General features: G+C 39.4%; 7 protein-coding genes across 7 annotated transcripts; 4 read left to right on the top strand and 3 right to left on the bottom strand.

Annotated features, from left to right (window-relative positions):
* Positions 1 to 5: 5 nt before the first annotated feature.
* On the bottom strand, positions 6 to 967 carry LOC140796060 (germin-like protein 3-7). The gene has a single exon (XM_073148906.1). The coding sequence runs from the start codon at positions 802 to 804 to the stop codon at positions 133 to 135; it is 672 nt and encodes a 223-aa protein (XP_073005007.1). The 5' UTR covers positions 805 to 967; the 3' UTR covers positions 6 to 132.
* Positions 968 to 1,847: 880 nt separating this feature from the next.
* LOC140796021 (germin-like protein 3-8) lies at positions 1,848 to 2,812 on the top strand. The gene has a single exon (XM_073148858.1). The coding sequence runs from the start codon at positions 1,866 to 1,868 to the stop codon at positions 2,628 to 2,630; it is 765 nt and encodes a 254-aa protein (XP_073004959.1). The 5' UTR covers positions 1,848 to 1,865; the 3' UTR covers positions 2,631 to 2,812.
* A 2,877-nt stretch (positions 2,813 to 5,689) lies between these two features.
* On the top strand, positions 5,690 to 6,593 carry LOC140796143 (oxalate oxidase 1-like). The gene has a single exon (XM_073149035.1). The coding sequence runs from the start codon at positions 5,728 to 5,730 to the stop codon at positions 6,388 to 6,390; it is 663 nt and encodes a 220-aa protein (XP_073005136.1). The 5' UTR covers positions 5,690 to 5,727; the 3' UTR covers positions 6,391 to 6,593.
* Positions 6,594 to 13,585: 6,992 nt separating this feature from the next.
* On the top strand, positions 13,586 to 14,488 carry LOC140795945 (oxalate oxidase 1-like). Its single transcript, XM_073148772.1, has one exon. The coding sequence runs from the start codon at positions 13,623 to 13,625 to the stop codon at positions 14,286 to 14,288; it is 666 nt and encodes a 221-aa protein (XP_073004873.1). The 5' UTR covers positions 13,586 to 13,622; the 3' UTR covers positions 14,289 to 14,488.
* Positions 14,489 to 17,328: 2,840 nt separating this feature from the next.
* LOC140796534 (germin-like protein subfamily T member 1) lies at positions 17,329 to 18,191 on the top strand. Its single transcript, XM_073149582.1, has one exon. It carries the CDS (start codon positions 17,367 to 17,369, stop codon positions 18,027 to 18,029), a length of 663 nt encoding a protein of 220 aa, XP_073005683.1. The 5' UTR covers positions 17,329 to 17,366; the 3' UTR covers positions 18,030 to 18,191.
* A 1,832-nt stretch (positions 18,192 to 20,023) lies between these two features.
* Positions 20,024 to 20,870, bottom strand: LOC140796164 (oxalate oxidase 1-like). Its single transcript, XM_073149066.1, has one exon. The coding sequence runs from the start codon at positions 20,822 to 20,824 to the stop codon at positions 20,162 to 20,164; it is 663 nt and encodes a 220-aa protein (XP_073005167.1). The 5' UTR covers positions 20,825 to 20,870; the 3' UTR covers positions 20,024 to 20,161.
* A 1,779-nt stretch (positions 20,871 to 22,649) lies between these two features.
* Positions 22,650 to 25,065, bottom strand: LOC140796749 (non-specific lipid transfer protein GPI-anchored 14-like). Its single transcript, XM_073149838.1, has 3 exons — positions 24,702 to 25,065; positions 24,228 to 24,317; positions 22,650 to 23,010 (listed from the first exon to the last, which is right to left on the bottom strand). Exons 1-3 carry the CDS (start codon positions 25,033 to 25,035, stop codon positions 22,844 to 22,846), a joined length of 591 nt encoding a protein of 196 aa, XP_073005939.1. The 5' UTR covers positions 25,036 to 25,065; the 3' UTR covers positions 22,650 to 22,843.
* Between the last annotated feature and the right edge of the window lie 667 nt (positions 25,066 to 25,732).

Genomic DNA, 25,732 nt, shown 5'->3' with positions numbered 1-25,732 from the left:
TTCAATTAAATCAACACCCAAGAATCAATGATTTATTTCAATATTTAAATAGAGTTTACTTACTACAGAACGACAAATCCAATGAATACAAAATTTATTTTAGTTTATTCCACCAATCCACGTATAAATAAATTAATTTCCGAACTTGGACTTCAATAGATCGATGACGTTATTGTCCACCTGGAAGGTCTTAGCCAAGACCTCATCGGGAATAGCGGGTTTGGATCCGAACAGACCTAACGGAGCCAAAACTACACCCGGCAACTGGCTGTTGAACATCGTCATAGCTCGCGCATTAACCTTCCCCGCGTTGTACTGGAAGTGGACGAGCCCCCTCGGGATGACGAAATTCTCGCCGGCCTTAACGACCTTGGAGTAGAAGACGTTGGCGGTGCTAACGAAGCCGACTAAGAGCTCGCCCTCGAGCACGAACACGAGCTCGGTGGCGCGAGGGTGGCTGTGGAGGGGGTTGACGCCGCCGGGGGCGAAGTCGGCGCGGTTCATGGAGAGTCCGAGGGTGTTGAGCCCCGGGAAGCTCGCCACGTTGGCCTGCGTTATGTTGGATCCGAACATGCCGCTGGTGTCGCCCCCAGTGGCGAGGCCGGAGAAGAAGAAGTCGTCGGAGACGACGGCGGAGGCCGGCTTGCATGGGAAGCCGTTGACGGTTATTTTAGTTGACTCGAGGTCGGCGACGCAGAAGTCTTGGAGCGGATCCGGGTCGGCGAGGCACGCGGAGTAGTTGATGGAGAAGATGATCGCAAAGAGGAGGAGGAGTGAAGTTGGAATGGATTTGGAGGACTCCATGGTTAATTAATTAACTTACTCTTGGGATGAGATATAGGAGAAAGGATTCACGATCGTTTTATTATATAGCGGTGGGTTTGGTTTGAAGTGTTCAAAGACTCAGTAAAGTGCGATCGTATGATCTTGAAATTTACAACACGATGATGTAATTGGTGAGGTTGGTAAGAATAAGATGAGCAATGAAGTACTCCTTAATTTCTACTGTTACTCTTAATTTGCTTTTATTTCGTTGAAAAGATGGAAAGTGAACTCTAGAATAGATTGGAAAGACCGAGTCATGGAGTGGAAATTTGGGACCGAAAGGAGTTGGCCATCGGTATTTGATTAGCATACGACTGGGTCAATCGATCAAGCTTAAGATTTGGCAAACTGATCACAATAACGCAAAGCTAGTCTTGCCTATCTATTTGTAATGAGGAAACAAAGAAATTATATCATATGTACCAATGTCCAGTTGAACCATTTCAAGAATGTAAACATAATTGTGTAAACAAGACGATAGCTTAATGAGCAGCGTGATAGTAATGATTCATAAATAGTATTGTCATACTTATTTTTTATCCATGGTTTAGAGGAAAGTTATCACTATTCATGTTGCAATACTAGGATATATAGAGGGTGTAAATTTAACTACGGATAAGGAGGCATTTAGTTGTTAAAATGTGAATTAAGCTTGATCGGGCTAAAGTTTGTTTAAGCTTGGATTGAAACCATAATAAAGCTCAGGTTGTTTAAATTTTAGTCAAGTTTGACTCGCGCTAAAATCAACTTGATCAGTTCAAGGTGCTCAATTATTTCGATATCTCTATACGCGAGTGGCACGTAAATGTAGCGTGTTAAAAGATATGATATATCTTTTCCTCGGTTATATATCTAATAACATAAACTTTTTGGTCAGTTGACTGTAAGAAATTCCTAACGGGAGACAAGTAAACCTCAAGCCACCTAATAATCGAATTAGGAATTGGCTTCCTAGACTAATTCCAATAATAATAATAAAGAAAAACTCAACAACTATCTTCATAGCTAATGCTTTGAATCGTTCGTATATATATGTTTCCATGCATCACTATATATACAAGTATCACAAATCCTTTCTCCTCTCATCAGTAACCAAATCAAACAACAACATCCCCAAAACCATGGAGTTCTCCAAATCCATACCAACTTCACTCCTCCTCCTCGTAGCCATCTTCTCGATCAACTACTCTGCGTGCGTCGCCGACCCGGATCCGCTCCAAGACTTCTGCGTCGCCGACCTCAACTCGGCCGACGTAACTGTCAACGGCTTCCCATGCAAGGCGCCGTCCGCGGTCGTCTCCGACGACTTCTTCTTCTCCGGCCTCGCCACGGGGGGCGACACCAGCGGCATGTTCGAATCCAACATCACGCAGGCCAACGTGGCGAACTTCCCGGGGCTCAACACCCTCGGACTCTCCATGAACCGCGCCGACTTCGGCCCCGGCGGCGTCAACCCCCTCCACAGCCACCCTCGCGCCACCGAGCTCGTGTTCGTGGTCGAGGGCGAGCTCCTAGTCGGCTTCGTTAGCACTGCCAACGTCTTCTACTCCAAGGTCGTTAAGGCCGGCGAGAATTTCGTCATCCCGAGGGGGCTCGTCCACTTCCAGTATAACGCGGGGAAGGTTAATGCGCGAGCTCTGACGGTGTTCAACAGCCAGTTGCCGGGTGTGGTTTTGGCTCCGTTTACTCTGTTCGGATCCAAACCCGCTATTCCCGATGAGGTCTTGGCTAAGACCTTCCAGGTGGACAATAACGTCATCGATCTATTGAAGTCCAAGTTTGTTGGAGCTGGAGGTGTCTATTAATTAATTAAATATATTAACATCTATTTAACTATTGAAATAAGTGGAATCCATATCTATGGATTGTTGGAATAAAGTAAAGTAAACATACATTTGTAAAATATGATGATTTGGGATTCTATGTATTAATTAATAAGCTCTATTTATGAAAACAAATAAAATAAGTGAATCTATTGATTGCTAAATTTATACCCGACTATTAGTTTGATTCAACTGTTGGTCATCTCGAACCTCTTGAAACAAAGCGACGAAATTATATACCCTTCAGCTAAGAAGAATAAATGGTTCGTGGTATATAACTTTTAATTCTGGAAGAATAATCGATGGAGTAAAGTTTCGATGCACGTTAAGTTGATCAGTCAACGTATCTTACACGTCACATATAATATATTCTCGGATCCGAGTCACTGAAGTCATGTGCTGACGTGTACGTTACATGATGTTGGGTCCCACATCTGACGGTCTTAAATAACTCTCGCGTTTCCGCTTCCTATTCGTAAGTGTGTAAATAAGAGGAGTCTGAACGAGAGATCTGAGTTTAAAAGCTTTAAACGAGCTCTGGAAGGAAAAGAAAAAAAAAACATTAATTGCTTGAAATTTAATATTTAACTAGTAAATTATAAAAATTATATACCTCTAAATACGTAAAATTTTTTTTTATCAAATTATTAAAAGAAAAATAGACATCACAATAATTTTAAATTTTAAAATAAAATTTTATCAAAATTTGGTCTAAAGCAAGTCTAAATTATAAGTTAGTGAACATCAAATATTACAATAAATGATTTCACTTGTTCCATCCATTATATATATAAATTTTGTCAAGCCTACCTCATCCTCATCATTGTTTTGGGCCTTTACTTTGTGACAGGCCTAACAATAGGCCATCGTTCATTTTACGTTAACGATATGCAGTTAATTAAGTTCATTTATGTCATTTTTCTTTCTAATTGATTGAAGTCCGTAAGATAAGGAAAGATTTTAAAATAGTTAGGTGGCATGGCCCTTCTCAGTAGTAGTACGTAGCTCCACCGATGGCGACAAGCTAACAATAAATAAGGACTTCCTAATTTGATGAAAGAGATTTCATATTCTTCAACTAAATGAGCACTCAATCATATATATATATATATATATATATATATATATATTGTCCATGTTTTTGTTCAGATGGGAAATCCTAATAATCAAATAGTTAGTATGATGTCGGAGCCCTTTCCAATAGTAATTAGCATCAATGCCGACTTTGGATCCTTTAAATCTATTCCACATTGGAGCTAGCCCAAGATGTCATTAGCTCCTACCAAAGAATCGTGCTTTATATCTTAATCCGAGTTACATTTTGGGACATAGAAACTCGTTATGATGTTGAATCTTTTTGATCCAACTTCAAATAGTTATTAGCAACTCTCAATATAATTAGGGTTTCGCTTCTTCGATAGGTTCTGCTTTGAAATCCGAATAATTTGTTAGTTATTTTGTATAAAAACTCATTGGGGCTTATTTCTATGTGTTTTTTGCCCTAATTTTGAAATATTAAATTAGACACTTTAAGATAGAGATGGTTAGATAAAATTTTACAAATAATAAAAAATATATATATAGACGAAAAAACTAAAGTTAGCCCCAAGGGTTTTATTGATGACGGTGAAGAAAGAAAAGATAATACATAGTGATTGTGTCGAAAAAGGAAGGTGGCAGAATTGGCAATAAGACTTAGATCTAGTGGATATTGATGGAGACCTTGGCCAAGGCGGCAAACCTAGGATGATGGCGAGAAGGGGAAGAGAGAAAATGAGAAAAAAAATCTAGAGAAAGAATGAGAAACTAAAACGAGAAATAAATGTTTGATAAAAGCCTCCCAATCTCTATTGCACCTAACAGCTTGGCTAGAGGAGGGGATGCTATTAATTTTAGAATTCAAATCTATTTGAAACTAATAATTAAAATAATTTAAAACTCAAATATTATAGGAATGTTACTGATGACACTTTTAATAGTTAATGGATTAATAAATTTAGAGGGCTACATTTGTGTAGATAAATTCAAAAACCTCTAAAACTTCTAGATATATTCTAAAAATTAATAATAACAACAATATCAAATATTTTTACTTATCTCTCTCAAATTTTCTCTTTTCCTTTATATATTATTTTAATTAGATCGAATGATTATTACATAGAAACATTAAAATGAGTGTATTAACCACCCATATATAAACAATTTTCTTAATTGTATCTTGAAAGAAAGATAGTATAATATTGCAGAGAGAGCATTACTTTCTTTCTAGGGTAGTTGCGATTTGACATATAAGAGTTCCTAACTTTTATTTTATTTATACTAAATTATATATATATATATATATATATAGATTTACTCTATCTGCTGCGGCAACTACTGAGTGACCTTCTAGCTGTGTGGTAGAGCGGTTCATGCGGCGACGAGTGACATCTTGCGCACTAATCAACTTATTTGAGAAAGTTAGCAGCCTTTTGGGGGAGAGGTGTGGGTCTTCTGCAGTCCTAAAAGCATTAAATTGCTACTGTTAAACGAGTCTTAACTATTTGACAACCAAACGAGGTTACCAAGTGTCAAATTCGTACGTTTCAGGATGCAGAAGATCCACCACAATTACATGGGAACATGACTATCTATACTTATCTTGGTTTAGGTATGACATGTCCATTCTAAGAATTTATTAACATTTAAATCCATCTCTAATTTTAATTATTGGAAGCCGACGTATTTTAAAGGAGCCCTTTTAACGTTCAAAAATCTTCTATTTCTTCGTTACAGACTGGCGTCCACAATATTATATAGTATATCACTATAGATTCGCTGCCAATTAGGAAACGTTGCATGCACCCACCTCCCCACTATCTGATAAGAAGTCTTATTCTACTCTCCATTCTTGACCTTATCTATAGTTTATGTGACACAGCGTACAGTAGCTTCCTAATTATCCGAACTTTCGGAGCAAGTAATAATCTTTAAAGATATTCAACGGTGGTGTCCTATGAACTACTATATAAAGGCATGCATAGATACACTATGTTTCATATCCTTCATCAATTCTATCTATAATCTCATACTTGCAAGCATGGAGCTCCAACTCTTAGCAAAAACACTCTTCCTCTTGCTCTCCATAACTACCTTACTCCCCGCGTCGAGCGGCCGCGACCCCGATCCCGTGCAGGACATATGCGTCGCCGACATGAAGTCCGGCGTGACGGTTAACGGGTTCCCCTGCAAGCCGATGTCGGAGGTCGTCTCCGACGACTTCTTCTCCTCGGCCATCTCCAAGGAGGGCGACACCAACAACCCTTCAGGGTTTAAGGTGACGGCAGGGAACGTGCTCAGCTTCCCGGGCCTGAACACGCTGGGGCTGTCGATGAACCGTGTCGACCTGGCCGTCGGCGGCATCAACCCTCTTCACGTCCATCCCCGGGCCACCGAACTAGGGTTTGTGGTGACGGGAGAGGTGCTCGTAGGGTTTGTGACCACGTCCAACGTGTACTACTCCAAAGTTATCAAGGCCGGAGAGAACTTTGTGATCCCTCGGGGACTCATGCACTTTGAGCTCAATGTCGGGCCTGGGAAGGCACTTGAGTTAAATGTGTTCGATAGCCAGTTGCCTGGTACGCTCTCGGCCCCGCTATCCCTATTCGGATCCAAACCCGCTATTCCGACCGAAGTCCTTACGAAGACATTCCTGGTGGAGCCTAATATCATCAATCTGCTCAAGTCCAAGTTCGGAAACTAATGAAATCTAATATGTGCACTTGTTTCAAGATTTAAAGCATCTGTGCTTAATTTTTTTGCATTTTTTATTTTTTTTTATGTTTGTGTGCTTAATTTCTGTAACTTATGTACTATGTATTGGCATGCACGAATAAGTACTGTATTGCATGCGATGACATGCATGCATGTCTACGAAATAAAATGACGTTTATTGCAATAAATAAACTATGGTTGTTACTTTTGTTGTTTATCTTATTCTATGTGGAGAATATGGTATATATAGTATTGAATCATTTGTCTAGAAAAGTGTTGATGCTAGTCTGTAACGAATAACTAGAGAAATATTATATTTTAACGTAAAGAAGGCTCCTTAGGAAAGCGAGAATTAAACCCTAATTTTATTGAGAGTTGTTAATAATTATGCAGTACATAGTTAGCTTCTCTAAGAAGATCAGAAACATTAAAAACAATAAACACACCCGAAATAGGAAAAAGATGGTGTTAATAACTTTTATTAGTTTGAAAGATTCAACCCCATGTCTTGTGAATGAAGTTATATGTCCAAAAAAACTAGGCAACTCGATTAAGAAATTAATCACGGGTGTTTGGTAGAAGCTAACATCTTGGGCTCCAGCATCGATTGGTAGGATACGATTTAAACGGCTAAAATCTAAATTGATCAAGATAAGATATGCATGCCTACTTTGGGCACGTAAGAGTACATGTGACGATTTAAAACCGGCAATTAATTAATGCTATTTACTATTTGGAATGGACACGTAAACATAATGCTAATTGACGTCCTATCCTATCGCACACGACAAAATTAAGATGAATTTAATTGAAGTACAATAGCAAGTGAACGAGGCCGAACAGCTTAAACTTGTAAGACTTTAATGTAATTAGTAAGGTGTATCAAAATATTCTATTTTATGTTAACATGTTTAAATAAAATCGTAAATTATAGACAGTCTAGATAGAGAATGGTTAGACGAATTTTACAAAGGACAAAAACGTATATACAAAAACCCCGGGGTGTTGCACTTATTTGTTTTCACACTAGCCAACACGTGGATGCATTGACAACCTCGAGCTTCAAGTTCTCCCCATATTCAGCTAACCTATCATTGACCAACCATTCCGGGCCCACTTGGCTAATTAACACACCAATCATCCTGTTTAACTCGGCCCACACGTACGTTCAGCAGGTTAATTGCATCCATAAAATAAGGTGCTCCACGCTCTCCACATGGAGCCCCGCAGAAGCTGCATGTAGGCGTAAATCCGCTCCTTCGTTCTTTCATTGATCAGCGAGACAAATCGAGGAGATTTGATGCATGCTTGGATCCAATTACACCAAGTCATCGAAAAACTCATCCTCCATAGCGTACCCATCACAGCGCCCCAACTAACTCGATCGTGTGCCTTCTCCTTATCGATCTTCACCATCATGACCGGGCTATTGTTCTTGCCATTTGCCAGCGAATGAGCTACCTCTAGAGCTTCTACAGTGTTGTCCACAATACTCCGCTTAGCCATCACCTTGGCAATTATCTTGTGCGTACATCACATTAGGCCTATAATCTGATACCCTCTCCGGATTCTCCCTCTTTGGAATAAGAGTTACAAATGTGTTCCCCCAGCTCCTGGGTAAGGTGGCGCTAGAGATGAAATGTTGCACTGCCTAGCAAATGCACTCCCCCATGGCATCGCAATAGGGAATAAGAACCTCCGCTTGTGTGCTATCTGGGCCCTGTTGCCTTCCCATGAGGCATGGTCTTCACCACAGTATAGATCTACTCTCGGGTGACGGGGGCCAGTAGCTGCTGTCCTTCCTCAAACGTGAGAGTTGAAAGCACCGGCCAATCAGTTGGTAGGTCCACCTTTACTTCCTCCGCGCCCCCACAACCTTCTATAGAACTCCACAAAGGTTGCATTCCCCTCAGCCTGGTTCTGCAGCCAAACATCCTCCTCACCTCTTATACTAATAATATGGTTTCACTATCGTCTGGTCGTAGCAACGATGTGGAAAATTTTGGTGTTCGGATCCCCTTCTGTTATCCAGCGAAGTCTCGACCTTTGAAGCCATTTAATATTCACTTGCCTACATAGTGCAGACTTTATTGGCTTCTCACCTCTAGCAGGACCTCCTCGTTCAGTTGTCCAACAGAGTCCAGCTTCTCAAGATGCATAATGGCATCGTTTGTTGCTTTAGAGCACTTTCAATGCTGCCCACTACGTCATTAGTCCATTTACGTAAGGACTTTTTGTAACACCCGTAAAATAAAAAAAATAAAATAATAAAAAAACAAATTGGCGCACGTGCTACGCGCGTGCACCCTAACCGCAGCGCACGCGCCAAGCGCGTGCGCTGACTCCTTCTTCCCTTTCCCCCACCTCTCGCAGTTAGTTGTGAGAGGTGGGAGAGAAGATCGCCGGAGTGGAGTAACTCCACTCCGATTCTCTCTCCCCTCTCCTCTATTTAACCCCCATTCTCCCCTAAGGTTCTTTTCTTTTGCGGAATCTCCCCATCTTCATTGTTTCTCTACTCTCCTTTTCTCTTCCGAGTCGCCGAGGTCTTCGTCGCGGGCAACGAGCCACCGAAACGCCGGCAGCCGACCAAAACCCTCCCTCTTCGATCGTCAAGTCAGCCTTCAGCCCCTCGCTAGTTTAATTCGAAAATAGTTTAGTAAGCATGCGTATTTAGGATTTTATTTTTAGTTTTCCTTCGCCGGCCGGCGACCTCGGGTCGACAAACCACCGGTTCGAGAAGCTTCCCGGTCTCTTCCCCTAGCTGTAGGTACCCAAATTGGGTACCCACGGGGCGCGTGGGAGGCGATGCCATGTCGCCTCCCACCTTCGAAATCCTTTGGCACTAGCGGCCACCATCGGCGGTGGTGGCCTCGCTCTTCGTTTTCGGCTGACCCACCTCTTCACTTGGAAGGGTTGGGTATCCGAGGATCGGGCTTCGAGCCCATCTCGCACTAGGTTGAGAACCCCATGGCCGCCGGCCATGGAGTCCTTCAACTCACACCCCCGGCCGCACTAGCCGGAGGTTCTTTCCTTTCGCGCCCAAGTCGACACGGTCGACTGGGGGTGTTGTTGCTAGAGCGGGGGAGGGGGGGGCTGCCGGCGCTGGGAACGCCGACAGCAAGACCCCTCTCCTTTGTTTCTCTTTCCCGATCGTGGAGACGAGGAGAGGGTGGGGGGTTGGGTCCCCCCACCGCTCTCTCTCTCTTTCCCTTGGACTGTGGCATGGGTTGCGTTGCAGCCCAAGTCCACAGTCCCTTATGTCTTTTTTTTCTAAGGGTCTCGGTGGACTGGGCTCTGGAGCCCAGTCCACCACCTTCCCTTAGCTTCTGGTGGGCTGTGGAGGGCCCCGCAGCCCACCTCCTTTTTGTTGTCGGACTGGGCTCTGGAGCCCAGTCCACCAACTCCCCCGACCGGGCTGCGGAGCCCAGCCCCTTTACTGGGTCCCGGTGGGGCTGCAGGTGGGTCTGCAGCCCACTCTCTCCCTCTCACCCTCGCTTAAATTGCTGGGCCTTAGGCTCAGCCCAACCTTTAACATTTTTCTTTAACCCTAGTCTAATTAATTTTGAGTCTATTATTTTCTTAAATTCTGATAGCTGCACAATTTGTAATTATTATAATTTCTCAATCATGTTATTAATAAAATTAGTGATTTTCGCAAGATCAAAATAATATTGAATATTAAGTCTTCTCTATTATCTTCACATTTACAATGCGAACCGCTCTAATGACCATTATTATAGTAATTAGGACAAATAATATCTCGGACCTAGAAAATCAAACTTAATATACACAACAACACGGTTAGTTTATAAGTCCATTAGCTTTATGTTTATTTATAAATTATTAGATTCAGCATTGTGCGGGAAGGATCTTGAAATTCAGGGAGAGCCGACTGATTAGGAGAGTAAGACAAATTCCAGAAATACACCAGGCGAATAGAATTCTATAATAGTCTTTAAATTGCATGCTTATGCCATATCTTACCTGTGGTAGTTAAATGATGCTTCTTACATATGAATTTTATATGACATCTCATAGTTGCATTTAATTACATGTCAATTCTTTTTGTATTATTTATCACTTAATGCTCAAGTATTGATAGACCCCATGTTTGATCATGATAACTGCTATTGTAATGATTATGTTAAATAAATAATAGAAGTCATGACACCACGTGCACGTATCACTATTAGTCAAGTCTCGGTTAGGCGGTGCCCTTTACCTACTCAACCGGGGTTAGGGGTAGAGTGTATGTTATATGGTATTATATTAGCGGCCTACACCTGAGGTCGGTAGCAGGTGGAGCATTCAGGTGATTACACTGCCCTAATTGGAGACTAGACTAGTATGATATTAGAATAGATGATTGAGAGATTGGGATTGTAGTTCTAGCGGTACCCGAGGACGCAGGGTCAGGGCGTCTATTGAGCTGTGTGCTTTTCTCAGCCGTATGTGATGGTTTCGCTCTGTGCAATGATTACTAGAACGGTATTGATGGGCCTACGACTGGGGTCCTTAGTCTGATGGCCACAGATAACCAATCATATGCAGCGTCGCCAGGCATGTATGGGCGATAATACCGCTAGTTGACTAATCCTCCTCGATTTTTGTGATGCTGTGTGAGATATGTTATTGTGACTCGACTCCTATGTGGATTTTTCTATGCAAGATAAGCTATGATGATGAAAGCTATAAAAAAATCACCAAATACTTTACCTTGACATGTATGAGCTGCATTTTTACTTATCACGTAATATTTCTTAGATTGTTATTAGATTCTACTTGCTGGGCCCTGTGCTCACCGCCATTTTTGGTGCAATTATTTCAGAGATGATTGTAGAGTATGCGGACATTGAGGAGTAGAAGATTTAATTCCCTATTTTTCCTGCATTTATTATTTCTATTTATTTCAGTTAAACTTAGCCCCTGCGAGAGTATTTATGTTTTAGCAAATTAGAGAAGAACTTGTAACCCTAGAGACTTGTTGAGGCCTGTGATATTATTAATTCAGGACTTTTGTTGGTTTATTATGGTATTGCTTGGTTCGTTTAAAATACTTGGTGAGAATATTTCACTGACCGGTCACGTGGGAATCACGTGGACATACCCACGTGAAGAACACGTGAGTTTTGGAAGTGGGTGTTTCACTTTTGAAGTTTACTAACTTTATACATGAGGCCCATGCATGGGATTCTGAGGTGACCCTCTACTCCATACTCTCTCCACAATGTGGAGACATTTCTCATAATCCAACCATAGAGTTCAAATTGGAACAGTGAAGAGCTACGGAGCATGGTTCGTTGCCGACCTGTCGAGTTGGAATACTTTACAGAGAGGGTTCAAACTCATCCAGCCAGTGTTTGCCAAGACGCGATCGAGCCTAACCCAAATACGATTGCGGCCTGATTGGTTGTTGCACCATGTAAAGAGAATGCCGTCATAGCCGAGATCGCAGAGGCCGGCATTGTCGATGAACTTAACAAATGCTTTACACTTTGGCCCCAACTCCACCGTTCCCGTGCTCACTTTTTCTTAGAGGCACCGTGAAAGCGTTGAAGTCACCTGCGATGACCCATGGGATATTGAGCACAGCCAGCTTAGATATTTCCTCCCGTAGATCCTTTTGACCCTGGAGAAGATTGCTAGCATAAACTCTGGACCAAAGCCAAGTCTGTCCAAGGTACCAAATTCCTACCCTTGAGGATACAGAAAATCCACCACAATTTCAGGGGGGACCTGACCATCTATCTTTATCTTGAGACAACCTGAGTTTAGGTATGACGTGTCTGAATTTCTTAACATTTAAATCCATCTCTAATTGTAAGTCTCGTATGAAAAAAGAAATAATAACAACAATATCAAATCTTTTTTACTTCTCTTGCTCCCTCATTTTTTCCTCGGAAGACACCCATTGATGTCACTAAGCTCAACAACCGAGAGGACGTGCTCCAGTTGCTTGAAAGAGAGATGGTGCTCAAATCTTATCAAAATAATGGAGGTATGATCGTAAATCGTGCAAGAAATCTAATCAGTGGCAATCTATCCAAATGTATAAAAAATCATTCTTCACTTCGTAATATTTATAGTAATTTTATTTTTCTCTCTCAAATAAAACTAAAATATTTTAAAGGAGTAGAAGTTAATAAAAAATAGGTTTTATCTATGCAAGAAGAACTTGATCAATTTGAGAGAAATTAGGTTTGGACTATAGTACCTAGACCAAATGATTATTCTGTAATTAATACTAGATAAAATGGAAAAATCCAGTGTCGTAATTAGAAATACAACTAAATTAGTAGTCCAATGTTTTAATCAAGAAGAAGCCAACGAAGATATTACTTTCTTTTAGAGTAGTTACACTTTAATATATAAGTATACCTAACTTTTTATTTTATTTATACTAAATAATACTTATTCTTTTTTTTTTTTTTAACACAGATAGATTTACTCTAATCCGCAGCGGCAGCCACCGAGTGCCCTGCTCGCTGTCCGGTAAAGGACAGTTCATGCGGCGACACGTGCCTCCATGCGCACCAATCAACTTGTTCGAGAAAGTCGTGAAAACAAAATACTTGTTTAAGAAAGTTGGCAACCTTTTGGGGGAGAGGTGTGGGTCTTCTGCAGTCCTAAAAGCATGAAATTGCTACTATTTAACGATTCTTAACTTTTTGACAACCCAAACAGGTGCCGCGTCAGTACCAAATTCCTACGCTTAAGGATGCATAAGATCCACCACAATATCACGGGGACATGACTATCCTTCTATATCTTGAGACAAACTTGGGTTTAGGTATGACGTGTCCATTCTAAGAATGCCTCAACATTTAAATCCATCTCTAATCGTAATTATTGGTAGCCGACGTATCTTAAAGGAGCCCTTTTAACGTTCGAAAGTATCCTAGTTCTTCATTACAGACTAGCATCCATAATATTATAAAGTATATCACTAGAGATTCGCAGCCAATTAGGAAACGTTACATGCACCCACCTCCGCACTATCGGATAAGAAGTTTTATTCTACTCTCCATTCTTGACCTTATCCATAGTTCATGTGACAGAAACGTACAATAGCTTCCTAATTATCCGAACTTTCGGAGCAAATAATAATCCGTAAAGATATTCAAAGGTGGTGTCCTATGAACTACTATATAAAGGCATGCATAGATACACTATGTTTCATATCCTTCATCAATTCTATCTATAATCTCATCACTTGCAAGCATGGAGCTCCAACTCTTAGCAAAAACACTCTTCCTCTTGCTCTCCATAACTACCTTACTCCCCGCGTCGAGCGGCCGCGACCCCGATCCCGTGCAGGACATATGCGTCGCCGACATGAAGTGCGGCGTGACGGTTAACGGGTTCCCCTGCAAGCCGATGTCGGAGGTCGTCTCCGACGACTTCTTCTCCTCGGCCATCTCCAAGGAGGGCGACACCAACAACCCTTCAGGGTTTAAGGTGACGGCAGGGAACGTGCTCAGCTTCCCGGGCCTGAACACGCTGGGGCTGTCGATGAACCGTGTCGACCTGGCCGTCGGCGGCATCAACCCTCTTCACGTCCATCCCCGGGCCACCGAACTAGGGTTTGTGGTGACGGGAGAGGTGCTCGTAGGGTTTGTGACCACGTCCAACGTGTACTACTCCAAAGTTATCAAGGCCGGAGAGAACTTTGTGATCCCTCGGGGGCTCATGCACTTTGAGCTCAATGTCGGGCCTGGGAAGGCTCTTGAGTTAAATGTGTTCGATAGCCAGTTGCCTGGTACGCTCTCGGCCCCGCTATCCCTATTCGGATCCAAACCCGCTATTCCGACCGAAGTCCTTACAAAGACATTCCTGGTGGAGCCTAATATCATCCATCTGCTCAAGTCCAAGTTCGGAAACTACTGAAGTCTAATATGTGCACTTGTTTCAAGATTTAAAGCATCTGTGCTTAATTTTTTTGCATTTTTTTATTTTTTTTATGTTTGTGTGCTTAATTTCTGTAACTTATGTACTATGTATTGGCATGCACGAATAAGTACTGTATTGCATGCGATGACATGCATGCATGTCTACGAAATAAAATGACGTTTATTGCAATAAAGAAACTATGGTTGTTACTTTTGTTATTTATCTTATTCTATGTAGAGAATATGGTATATATAGTATTGAATCATTTGTCTAGCAAATTATGGATGCCAGTCTTTAACGAATAACTAGAGAAATATTCTACTTTAACGTAAAGAAGGCTCCTTAAGAAAGCGAGAAATAAACCCTAATTTTATTGGGAGTTATTAATAATTATGCAGTACATGGTTGGCTTCTCTATAAAGATCAGAAACATTAAAAACAATAAACACACCCTAATAGGAAAAAGATGGTGTTAATAACTATTATTAGTTTGAAAGATTCAACCCCATATCTTGTGAATGAAGTTATATGTCCAAAAAAACTAGGCAACTCGATTAAGAAATTAATCACGGGTGTTTGGTAGAAGCTAACATCTTGGGCTCCAGCATCGATTGGTAGGATACGATTTAAACGGCTAAAATCTAAATTGATCAAGATAAGATATGCATGCCTACTTTGGGCACGTAAGAGTACACGTGCCGGTTTAAATCCGGCAATTAATTAATGTTATTTACTATTTGGAATGGACACGCAAACATAATGCTAATTGACGTCCTATCTCACACGACAAATTTAGGTGAATTTGATTGAAGTACAATAGCAAGTGAACGAGGCCGAACAGCTTAAACTTGTAAGATTTTAATGTTAATTAGTAATGTTATGTAGACATATTTAGATAAAATCGTAAATTATAGACACTCTAGATAGAGAATGGTTAGACGAATTTTACAAAGAATAAAATCGTATATAGACACACACACACACACACACACAACTGAAGTTAGCTCACCAATCAAGCTTCACCATCATGACCGAGCTATTGTTCTTGTCATTTGCCAGCGAATGAGCTACGTAAGGACTTCTGGAGTTTACTAACTTTATGCATGAGCCCATGCATGGCCCATGGGATTCCCAGGTGACCCACTATTCCACGTTCTCTCCATAATGTGACCACATTCCTCATAATCCAACCAGTAGAGTTCAAATTGGAACAGTGAATAGCAACGGAGCATGGTCCATTGCCGACCTGTCGAGTTGGAATACTTTACAGAGAGGGTTCAAACTCATCCAGCCAGTGTTTTCCAAGAAGCAATCGAGCCTAACCCAAATACGATTGCGGCCTGACTGGTTGTTGCACCATGTAAAGAGAATGCCGTCATAGCCGAGATCGCAGAGGCCGGCATTGTCGATGAACTTAACAAATGCTTTACACTTTGGCCCCAACTCCACTGTTCCCGTGCTCACTTTTTCTTGACCCATGGGATATCGAGCACAGCCAGCTTAGATAGTTCCTCCCATAGATCCTTTTGACCCTGGAGAAGACTGCTAGCATAAACTATGGACGAAAGCCAAGGGACATGACCGTCTATGTTTATCTTGAGACAACCTGAGTTTAGCTATGAAGTGTCTGAATTTCTTAGCATTTAAATCCATCTCTAATTGTAATTCTCGTATGAAAAAAGAAATAATAACAACAATATCAAATCTTTTTTACTTCTCTTGCTCCCTCATTTAATTCTTGGAAGACACCCGTTGATGTCACCAACCTCAACAACCGGGAGAACGTGCTCAAGTTGCTTGAGAAAGATGTTACTCAAATCCTATCAAAATAACGGAGGTATGATTATAATCGTTGAAAAGATCTAATCATTGGTAGTCCATCGAAATGTATAAAAACTCTTCTTTATTTCTTAATATTTATAGTAATTTTATTCTTCTGTCTCAAATAAAACTAAAATATTTTAAAAAATAAAAATTAGGTTTTAGCTATGCAAAAAGAACTTAATCAATTTGAGAGAAATTAGGTTTGGACCATACTACCTAGACCAAATAATCATTCCCTAATTAATACTAAATGAATTTTTTAAAATAAAATAGATAAATCTAGTGTCGCAACTAGAAATAAAACTAAATTAATAGTCTGATATTTCAATCAAGAAGAAGGACCAATGAGGGGATTACTTTCTTTTAGAATTGTTACACCTTAACATATAATAATACCTAACTTTTTATTTTATTTATACTAAATAATATATATTCTATTTTTGTAAACAAAAAATTAGATTTACTCTACTCCGCAGCGGCAGCCACCTAAGCATGAAATTGTGGTGCCCTTCTCGCTGTCCGGTATAGGAAGGTTCATGCGGCGACACGTCACTCCATGAGCACCAATCAACTTGTTCGAGAAAGTCGTGAAAACAAAATTACTTGTTTAAGAAAGTTAGCAACCTTTTGGGGGAGAGGTGTGGGTCTTCTGCAGTCCTAAAAGCATGAAATTGCTACTATTTAACGATTCTTAACTTTTTGACAACCAAACAGGTGCCGCGTAAGTACCAAATTCCTACGCTTAAGGATGCATAAGATCCACCACAATATCACGGGGACATGACTATCCTTCTATATCTTGAGACAAACTTGGGTTTAGGTATGACGTGTCCATTCTAAGAATGCCTCAACATTTAAATCCATCTCTAATCGTAATTATTGGGAGCCGACGTATCTTAAAGGAGCCCTTTTAACGTTCAAAAGTCTCCTAGTTCTTCATTACAGACTAGCATCCATAATATTATATAGTATATCACTAGAGATTCGCTGCCAATTAGGAAGCGTTACATGCACCCACCTCCGCACTATCGGATAAGAAGTCTTATTCTACTCTCCATTCGTGACCTTATCCATAGTTCATGTGACAGAAACGTACAATAGCTTCCTAATTATCCGAACTTTCGGAGCAAGTAATAATCTTTAAAGATATTCAAAGGTGGTGTCCTGTGAACTACTATATAAAGGCATGCATAGATACACTATGTTTCATATCCTTCATCAATTCTATCTATAATCTCATCACTTGAAAGCATGGAGCTCCAACTCTTAGCAAAAACACTCTTCCTCTTGCTCTCCATAACTACCTTACTCCCCGCGTCGAGCGGTCGCGACTCCGATCCCGTGCAGGACATATGCGTCGCCGACATGAAGTCCGGCGTGACGGTTAACGGGTTCCCCTGCAAGCCGATGTCGGAGGTCGTCTCCAACGACTTCTTCTCCTCGGCCATTTCCAAGGAGGGTGACACCAACAACCCTTCAGGGTTTAAGGTGACGGCAGGGAACGTGCTCAGCTTCCCGGGCCTGAACACGCTGGGGCTGTCGATGAACCGTGTCGACCTGGCCGTCGGCGGCATCAACCCTCTTCACGTCCATCCCCGGGCCACCGAACTAGGGTTTGTGGTGACGGGAGAGGTGCTCGTAGGGTTTGTGACCACGTCCAATGTGTACTACTCCAAAGTTATCAAGGCCGGCGAGAACTTTGTGATCCCTCGGGGACTCATGCACTTTGAGCTCAATGTCGGGCATGGGAAGGCACTTGAGTTAAATGTGTTCGATAGCCAGTTGCCTGGTACGCTCTCGGCCCCGCTATCCCTATTCGGATCCAAACCCGCTATTCCGACGGAAGTCCTTACAAAGACGTTCCTGGTGGAGCCTAATATCATCAATCTCCTCAAGTCCAAGTTCGGAAACTAAGGAAGTCTAATCTGTGTATTTGTTTCAAGATTTAAAGTATCTGTGCTTAATTTCCAGTAACTTATGTACTATGTATTAGAATGCACGAATAAGTACTGTGTTGCACGCGATGACATGCATGCATGCCTATGAAATAAAATGACGTTTATTGCAATAAATAAACTGTGGTTGTTATTATTGTTGTTTTATCTTATTCTACGTAGAGAATATACCATATATATATAGTATTGAAACATTTGTGTAGAATATCATGGATACCAGTCTGTAAGAAAGCAAAAGCTAGAAGGTTTGTTCTGGAGAAGTGTACAAGATACGACGACTTCCAATATAATTACGACTAGGAAGGGCTTAAATGTTAAATTCCTACGTAATTACTTAGTTCTTACAGATTGATCTTTTATATGTCATAATCATGAAATCAAAGAACACGTCGTATGTAAATAGTTGTTGTCTGAAGAAGAAGTCTGATTAAGAAAGATGCATGGTCACTTCTCCTTGAAATTGAGTGGTCATAAATTCCTCAAACGACTTAATTGCTAGTCTGATAAAGATAGATTGTCATATCTCAAACCATCGCCAGTCTAGCTATTCTAGGTCTTAAATCCGTTGATGGATTTTTATTATTCTTAATTTAATATATTAGTCTACGAACTATTCTCTCAGACAAAGAAACCGACTTGATTGGTGGGCTATGTGGATCCTATCACATTCAAAATCGCATCAGGATTGGAAATAAGTCCCATTAATTGCCCCTCTGTACAAAATAATAGCTAACCAATTATATACGGAGCAAAACCTACCAACGAGAAGAGAAACCATAATATTATTGAGAGTTGCTAATAATTATGCCGTACATGGTTAGCTTCTCTAAAAGAATGAGAAACATTTTAAAAAGTTACACCCGAAATAGGAAAAAAGATGGTGTTAGTAACTATTTTAAGTTTGAAAGATTCAACACCATATCCAGTGAATGAAACTATATGACCAAAAAGCTAGGCAACTCGATTAAGAGATTAAGCACGGGTGTTTAGTAGAAGCTAACATTTTGGGCTCCAGCATCGGTTGATTGGATAAGATTTAAAGGGATAAAATCTAAATTGATCAATATAAGATATGCATGCCTACTTTGGATAAGAGTACACGCAACGATTTAAAAATAGGCAATTAATAAACGCTAATTACTATTTGGAATCGACACACAAACATAATGCTAATTGCTGTCCTATCTAGCTAACATGACAAAGATGATGAATATGATTGAAGTACAATAGCAAGTGAAAGCCGGACAGTTTAAACTTGTAAGATTTTAACGTAATTAGCAATGTATATCAAAGTATTCTATCTTACGTAAACGTGTTTAGATTATTTGTATGAATATGTTTAGATTTGAGTTTTTCTGCATCTTTCTTAAACAATTTTGAAGGACTTTATGGACTTAATTTGAAAGAGATACTCAAGGAGATCATTTTAACCTCATTCGAGGCAGTTGTTTTATTATCTCTTTGAAACATCTTCTGAAGTTTATTTGGAGATCACCTCACAGTTTTGGACAGAACACATGCTGAATCTTTTTTCACTTATTATATTTATTTTAGATCTGGAAAAACTACGACAGTTAGAGAGTAGATTACCAAAAGCCGTGCATCCTGATCCGAAAGAAAAAGAGATGCCATGTGTTAGCGAGTTAACGTGCATCCAAATGTCAACTCGACTGAACCAGATGCTACGTGTCTATGACTAAGCCCATGTTATTTGCATGTAAAGTTGATATTTTAGTTTCTCATGTACAACCCTCTAAATATATATATGATATTTACTTGTGTAGGTTTTCTTTATTCTTATATTTATTAACTAGACTAATTAAGAGCTCGTCCGGAATAGATTGTGCCGTATCCTTCCCATCGTTCTAATCTTATGAATCCAAGTCTCTTTATATACTATATGCATATATACATAAGATGAGCATTAATAATAGCAAGCATAGTTTATGGAAATTTATGGAAATTAATACACACCTCTTTATTTCATAGACATGCATGCATGTCTATTCGTAACTCACAATACATATTCATACATTCTAATATGTAGTATATAAGTTATAGGGAACTTCTATATATGACTATATGAGGTTGCTAGTTTCCGAACTTGGACTTGATGAGATCGATGATATTCGGATCCACGAGGAATGTCTTAGTAAGGACGTCCGTGGGAATAGGTGGTTTGGATCCGAATAGGGTTAGCGGGGCGGAGACCGTACCCGGTAACTGGCTGTTGAACACGGTGATCTCAAATGCCTTGTCATGCCCGACATTGAGCTCAAAGTGCATGAGCCCTCGAGGGATCACAAAGTTCTCGCCGGCCTTGATGACTTTGGAGTAGAACACGTTGGACGTGGTAACAAACCCAACGAGCACCTCTCCCTTCACCACAAACCCTAACTGGGTGGCGCGGGGATGGACGTGAGGAGGGTTGATGCCGCCGACGGCCAGGTCGACGCGGTTCATCGACAGCCCCAGCGTGTTTAGGCCCGGGAAGCTGAGCACGTTCCCTGCCGTCACCTTAAACCCGGAAGGGTTGTTGGTGTCGCCCTCCATCGAGATGGCCGAGGAGAAGAAATCGTCGGAGACGACCTCCGACATCGGCTTGCAGGGGAATCCGTTAACCGTCACGTCCCCCTCCATCTTCGCCACGCATATGTCCTGCAGGGGATCGGAGTCGGCGCCGCTCGACGCCGGGAGTAAGATAGTTATGGAGAGCGAGAGGAAGAGTGTTTTTGCTAAGAGTCGGAGCCCCATGCTTGGAAGTGATGAGATTGTAGATACAACTAATGAAGGATACGGAGAATAGTGTGTATGTTTGCATGCCTTTATATAGTAGTTCATAGGGATCACCTCCGAATAGTTCAATAGCTTGTGTCGTAAGATTACTTGCTAACAAAGTTCTCATAGATAAGAGATCATGAATTGAAAAACGACTCAAAACTTCTCGGGTAACGTTTTCTAATTAATTTGCTAATAAATTAAGCAAATGAGAGATAAAACTATCATTGTACATATATTATTTTGTCTCATAGGTTAATTGAGTCCCAAATCTTTAGGGCAGTCTCGTCGTAGTAGATAGTTTGGAAAAATTCAGCTATCAAAATTACTTAAATATTTAATTGAATCTCAACAACTTCAAGCTCAAAATATCTTCACGATTTATAGATCACATAGGAGAGAAAAATATTTTTAAAAAACTAATTTATTTTTAATAAGTAAAAAAAGAGTTATTGGTACTTCTGCTTATACTAAGTTACTAACCGGTTCTGTAAGGAGAGAAAAATTAAATATTCGAATTCATTATTACTTCCCAAAGTTACGATGACACGCAAAGAAAATTATAACTTATATATATATATATATATATATATATATATTTATTTATATATGAGACAGAGTAAAGATCCAGAAGCATATAAACGTAGTTAGGACATCACGACGTGAAGTTATTAATCAGCACCATAAGCCAATTAGTTCCAAATCCCAGTCATGGTAACGCTAACTGACGTTGATTTATATATATATATATATATATATATATATATTGTGCTGACATGGTCAAGGGATCCATAAATATATGACCAAGGTTGAAATATACAATCCAGAAATATCAACCATAAGCCAAGTCAAACAAAATTAAAGAGATATATATGTTACCAAATAACAGTATCCAAGAAGAAGTCTTTTATTATCTCTTTAAACCAATCTCAAGCAGAGGATGAGGGGAGCCGAGAGTGACTTATTGACAGTCATTGTAACAAAATATAATTATTTACCATAAAGTCAAGTCAAATAAAATTAAAGAAATTACCAAGTAGAGGGTGAGAGAAGCAGAGAGCGAACACACACATAAACTTAGCTTACTAATTCATACCAAGTTATTGACCATTTCAAAGTCTTTGCACTGCTATTTAACATACATACACATACATAATTTGTAGGAATAGTCTTCTTCCTCTCTATAACTAATTTTCTCATCTCGCCCATCGGACTGCTGACGGCATTGACGGCGATGACTTCGCGGCAGCCATCAAATGGGCTCGGCCAGACCCATCAGGCCCTTCGAGTTTAAGATTTTCTTAGAAGCTAGTTATATGTTACAATAGAGTGTGTTATTTAACCAAAAAATTTAGATACACTAATTGTTTTGGAAAACTTATTCATAAGGGTAAACGTGTAATACCGAGGAAAAAAATATAATTATAAGAGGACCATTAGTTTTTCTTGGGAAATTGCACCTCTTTGTAGTTTGGCCATTAATTTTAACATAAGCAATTAACCTCGTGTTGTTCGAACTAAAGTGTAACGTGAAATAATAATTTTGCCCCTACATATTAAGTTACGATCCAAGAGTGTTTTCCTTTTCAATTGAAAAGATAACGATTGCATTTCGTCTAAGTAAGCAAATTACATGCTTAAGTTGAAAGTAATGAAAGATTTCATACGATTAGGCCAAACCACGTCAAGATAAAGTGCACACAACTTTTCCTAATTTTTTATTCATGCAACACATCTAAAATATAATAACGATCCTCTAGTGCAGCTTTCGGATAAGCACTCCTAGGTTATAACCAAATTGTAATCCATTAAATACGTCGACCAACAAGGCAACAAATGATAATATTACACACACACACAGCTCATAGAGGGTAAAAACTTAAGGTGGCTGAGACATTGAGATCATGAGCTGTTGAAAGTTTGCAACTTATTGTGCACTTAACCACTATAATAAAACAAAAGGTTGCCCTAGCTAGATAGATAGCAATGTAGCATTTAACTCAAGAACAAGAAAACAAGAGAGAGGAAGTAGATGAATGCATAGGCCTCGCCCAACCACCTACTACTACTATTCTTCCCTCCAATCACACTGCGGCCGCCATCACTGCTGCTCGCTTCTGCCGCTGAGCTCCCAACACGGCTTCCCTTTGTATCACTGCTCACTGTAACACAACCACAATAATCTTTTTTCATCAACTGTTGCAGCTACTGAGCTACGATTTTTTTTTAATCCGGGGGCCAAGATTATAGAGTTACTTGTATACAAAATATGAAAAGTTTCACTTAAATTATCTGAACTAATATTATTTTTCACATACACCTTTGAACCAAAATTTTGTGTACTTTAGAAGTTTATGTAGTTACTTTTCCTCGTGGTTCAATGAGATATATGTAGTTTTTTTTTTTCTAGTTCAAGAAATTAATCCTAAAAAATAAAATTATATTTTTATTAAGTAGAAAATGTAAACTATATAAACTTTATTAGTATCAATTAATTCTTTGCATACGCTTGAAAAAATAGAATCATGTGAATTATTATTTTTTTCACGTACACTTACAAAATTTCTTTTTACTACATACATTCTCTAAATCAAAATTTTGTTCAGTTTAGAGGTCCATATTCATAGTTTAAAGGTATATATGTAGAATTTTTTTTTAGTTTAAGGGAGTCTAATTGAAATAAACCTTAAAAGATATTAAATTATATTTTAATTATGTAAAAAATGTCAATCATAAAAAAAATTATTAGTATCAACGAATAGAATAATACTCCTCCCTCTAAATTGTACTAAAAGTTATAGTTTAACCAATTAGAATAAAACCTTCAATAAATAGTACTAAACTTTATTTTAGGAAAATTTAACATATACCCCTTTATAACTCTCTCTTCTGATTATAACAATTAAACAACAACTTAATATGCTTGTAACTAAATAAATACTTACCTAATACCATTTGAGTGGATTTAATCATAACAATTAATTTATAATAGGATGCCCACGGTTCGAGAGAGAAAAGATTGAAGATAATATAATGTTTCTTCACTTCTCCAATACTGCCAGGCTAATTAAAAACTAAAATATATTAACTGAAAACATTTTTAAAATATTGTTATTGCCCTCACTATAAAGTAATTAATAAAGATATATATCTGAGAATGCATGCATATCTCTAAAAAAGTAATATATTCACTCTCTCTGAACTATTGAAAAGCGACACATGTTGACCTATTCCCAGATACAATGTACATCTAATTAATTATATTGTGGGCACTGACAAGTTTTAGGTGTGTGCAGGAATTTCATGCATGCATGTTTTAAATTTAAATTTGATTCGATTTAAAAAATATAAAAATTAATAACCACATTACCAAACTGACCACTGCTACTTGTGCTATTCTTTTCACCTCCATTTCCGAATTGCTCAAAGATCTCAGCATCCTTTGAATGTGGTGGCAGGTTCAACAGGGCTGAAATATTAATCATCAATTAATGTGTAACAGGAAGAACTTAATAAGGGAAAAAATAATAGAAAGTTTTATAATTTATTCCTATATTTTTTTCTTTCTTTATTGTCATAATTAATATTCTCGTAACAGCATATATAGAATACGTTAATTAACTATTTTACCATCAACTTTCTTTCCTTTTTTTTTGTTTAACATAAGCCAAATAACATAATCTTAATAAAAGAAAATCAAACAGTCGACTAATGGAAGGGTCAATATGAAAATAAACAATAGTTCAAGGGCTGTTTCTGAAATAATAAAAGTAAAATCCAAGGTCTAATGAAAAAAAAAAAAAAAAAACTAAGAACAAAAAAGTAAGAGTGCAAGAAGTAGATCATTATTTACCTGGACAGTGAGAGATATTAGCAGGCAGTTTACACAAAGAAGGAACCATCATAGCAAGTGTAACATTCATCTTAATCCCTACATTAGGATCATCTCTATCCTTAATCAAAACACACAGGCATTTCCTCTTGGTGTCGAGCACATGCTTCATTCCGGCGCAGCAGTCCGGCGTCGGCGCCACCGCGTGGCCCTGCACGTACGTCAGGCACGTCGCCAGCCCTATAAGCTCGTCGGTGCATTCCGCCCGGTCGCTCGCCAAGTCCGGCGCGGCGAAGCCAAGGAACCCTAAAACTACCATGGCCAAGAGCATCATCCCTTGAGAGCGAAATGCCATTGAGTTGAAGAGAAGAATAAGGAGAGAGAGAGAGAGGAAGAAGTTGATAAGAATACTATATATGGGCCTCCTTTTCGTATATATATATATATATAGAGAGAGAGAGAGAGAGAGAGAGAGAGAGAGAGAGAGAGAGAGAGAGAGAGTCATAGAAATAGATAGATAGATAGATTGATAGATAGCGAGGGGATGAGATTGCAATAAAGACTGGCACAAAGTTGGTTTGGCATGTGTAAATGGGTAGAGATACAAGTGGATGTGTGGGCTTGTTTGGTTAGTTGGGGTGGTCCTTTGTGGCACCTTGTGCATGCATGGTGGATAAGTGCATGGAGTAATATATATATATATATATATATATATATATATATATATATATATATATATGGACCGCATGGCTTGTGGGCTTTCTTCAATTGGACTTGAATTGGGACATCGGGACGGGAGTTACAAATTAGGGCATTTGATGGAGTATCTCAAAGCCGATGTTTTATTGGATTCCAGGGGAATTTGCATTCGGAGAGTACATGCATATTAACGCATCGATTGTAAGTATCAGATAGTTTTGATCATGTTTGTTCTATTCATATGAGTCTTCTATATTCAATTTCAAATATATTAGAGCAACATGCTCTGACGTACTAGGATAGATTGATACATATCGCACATATCTGACGGCTATACCAACACCAACTCTAAT

The sequence above is a fragment of the Typha latifolia genome, chromosome 10, assembly GCF_019914945.1.
Source record: "Typha latifolia isolate L0001 chromosome 10, TyphaL0001v2, whole genome shotgun sequence".
Taxonomy (NCBI): domain Eukaryota; kingdom Viridiplantae; phylum Streptophyta; class Magnoliopsida; order Poales; family Typhaceae; genus Typha; species Typha latifolia.
This window is presented reverse-complemented; position numbering and strand designations above follow the sequence as displayed.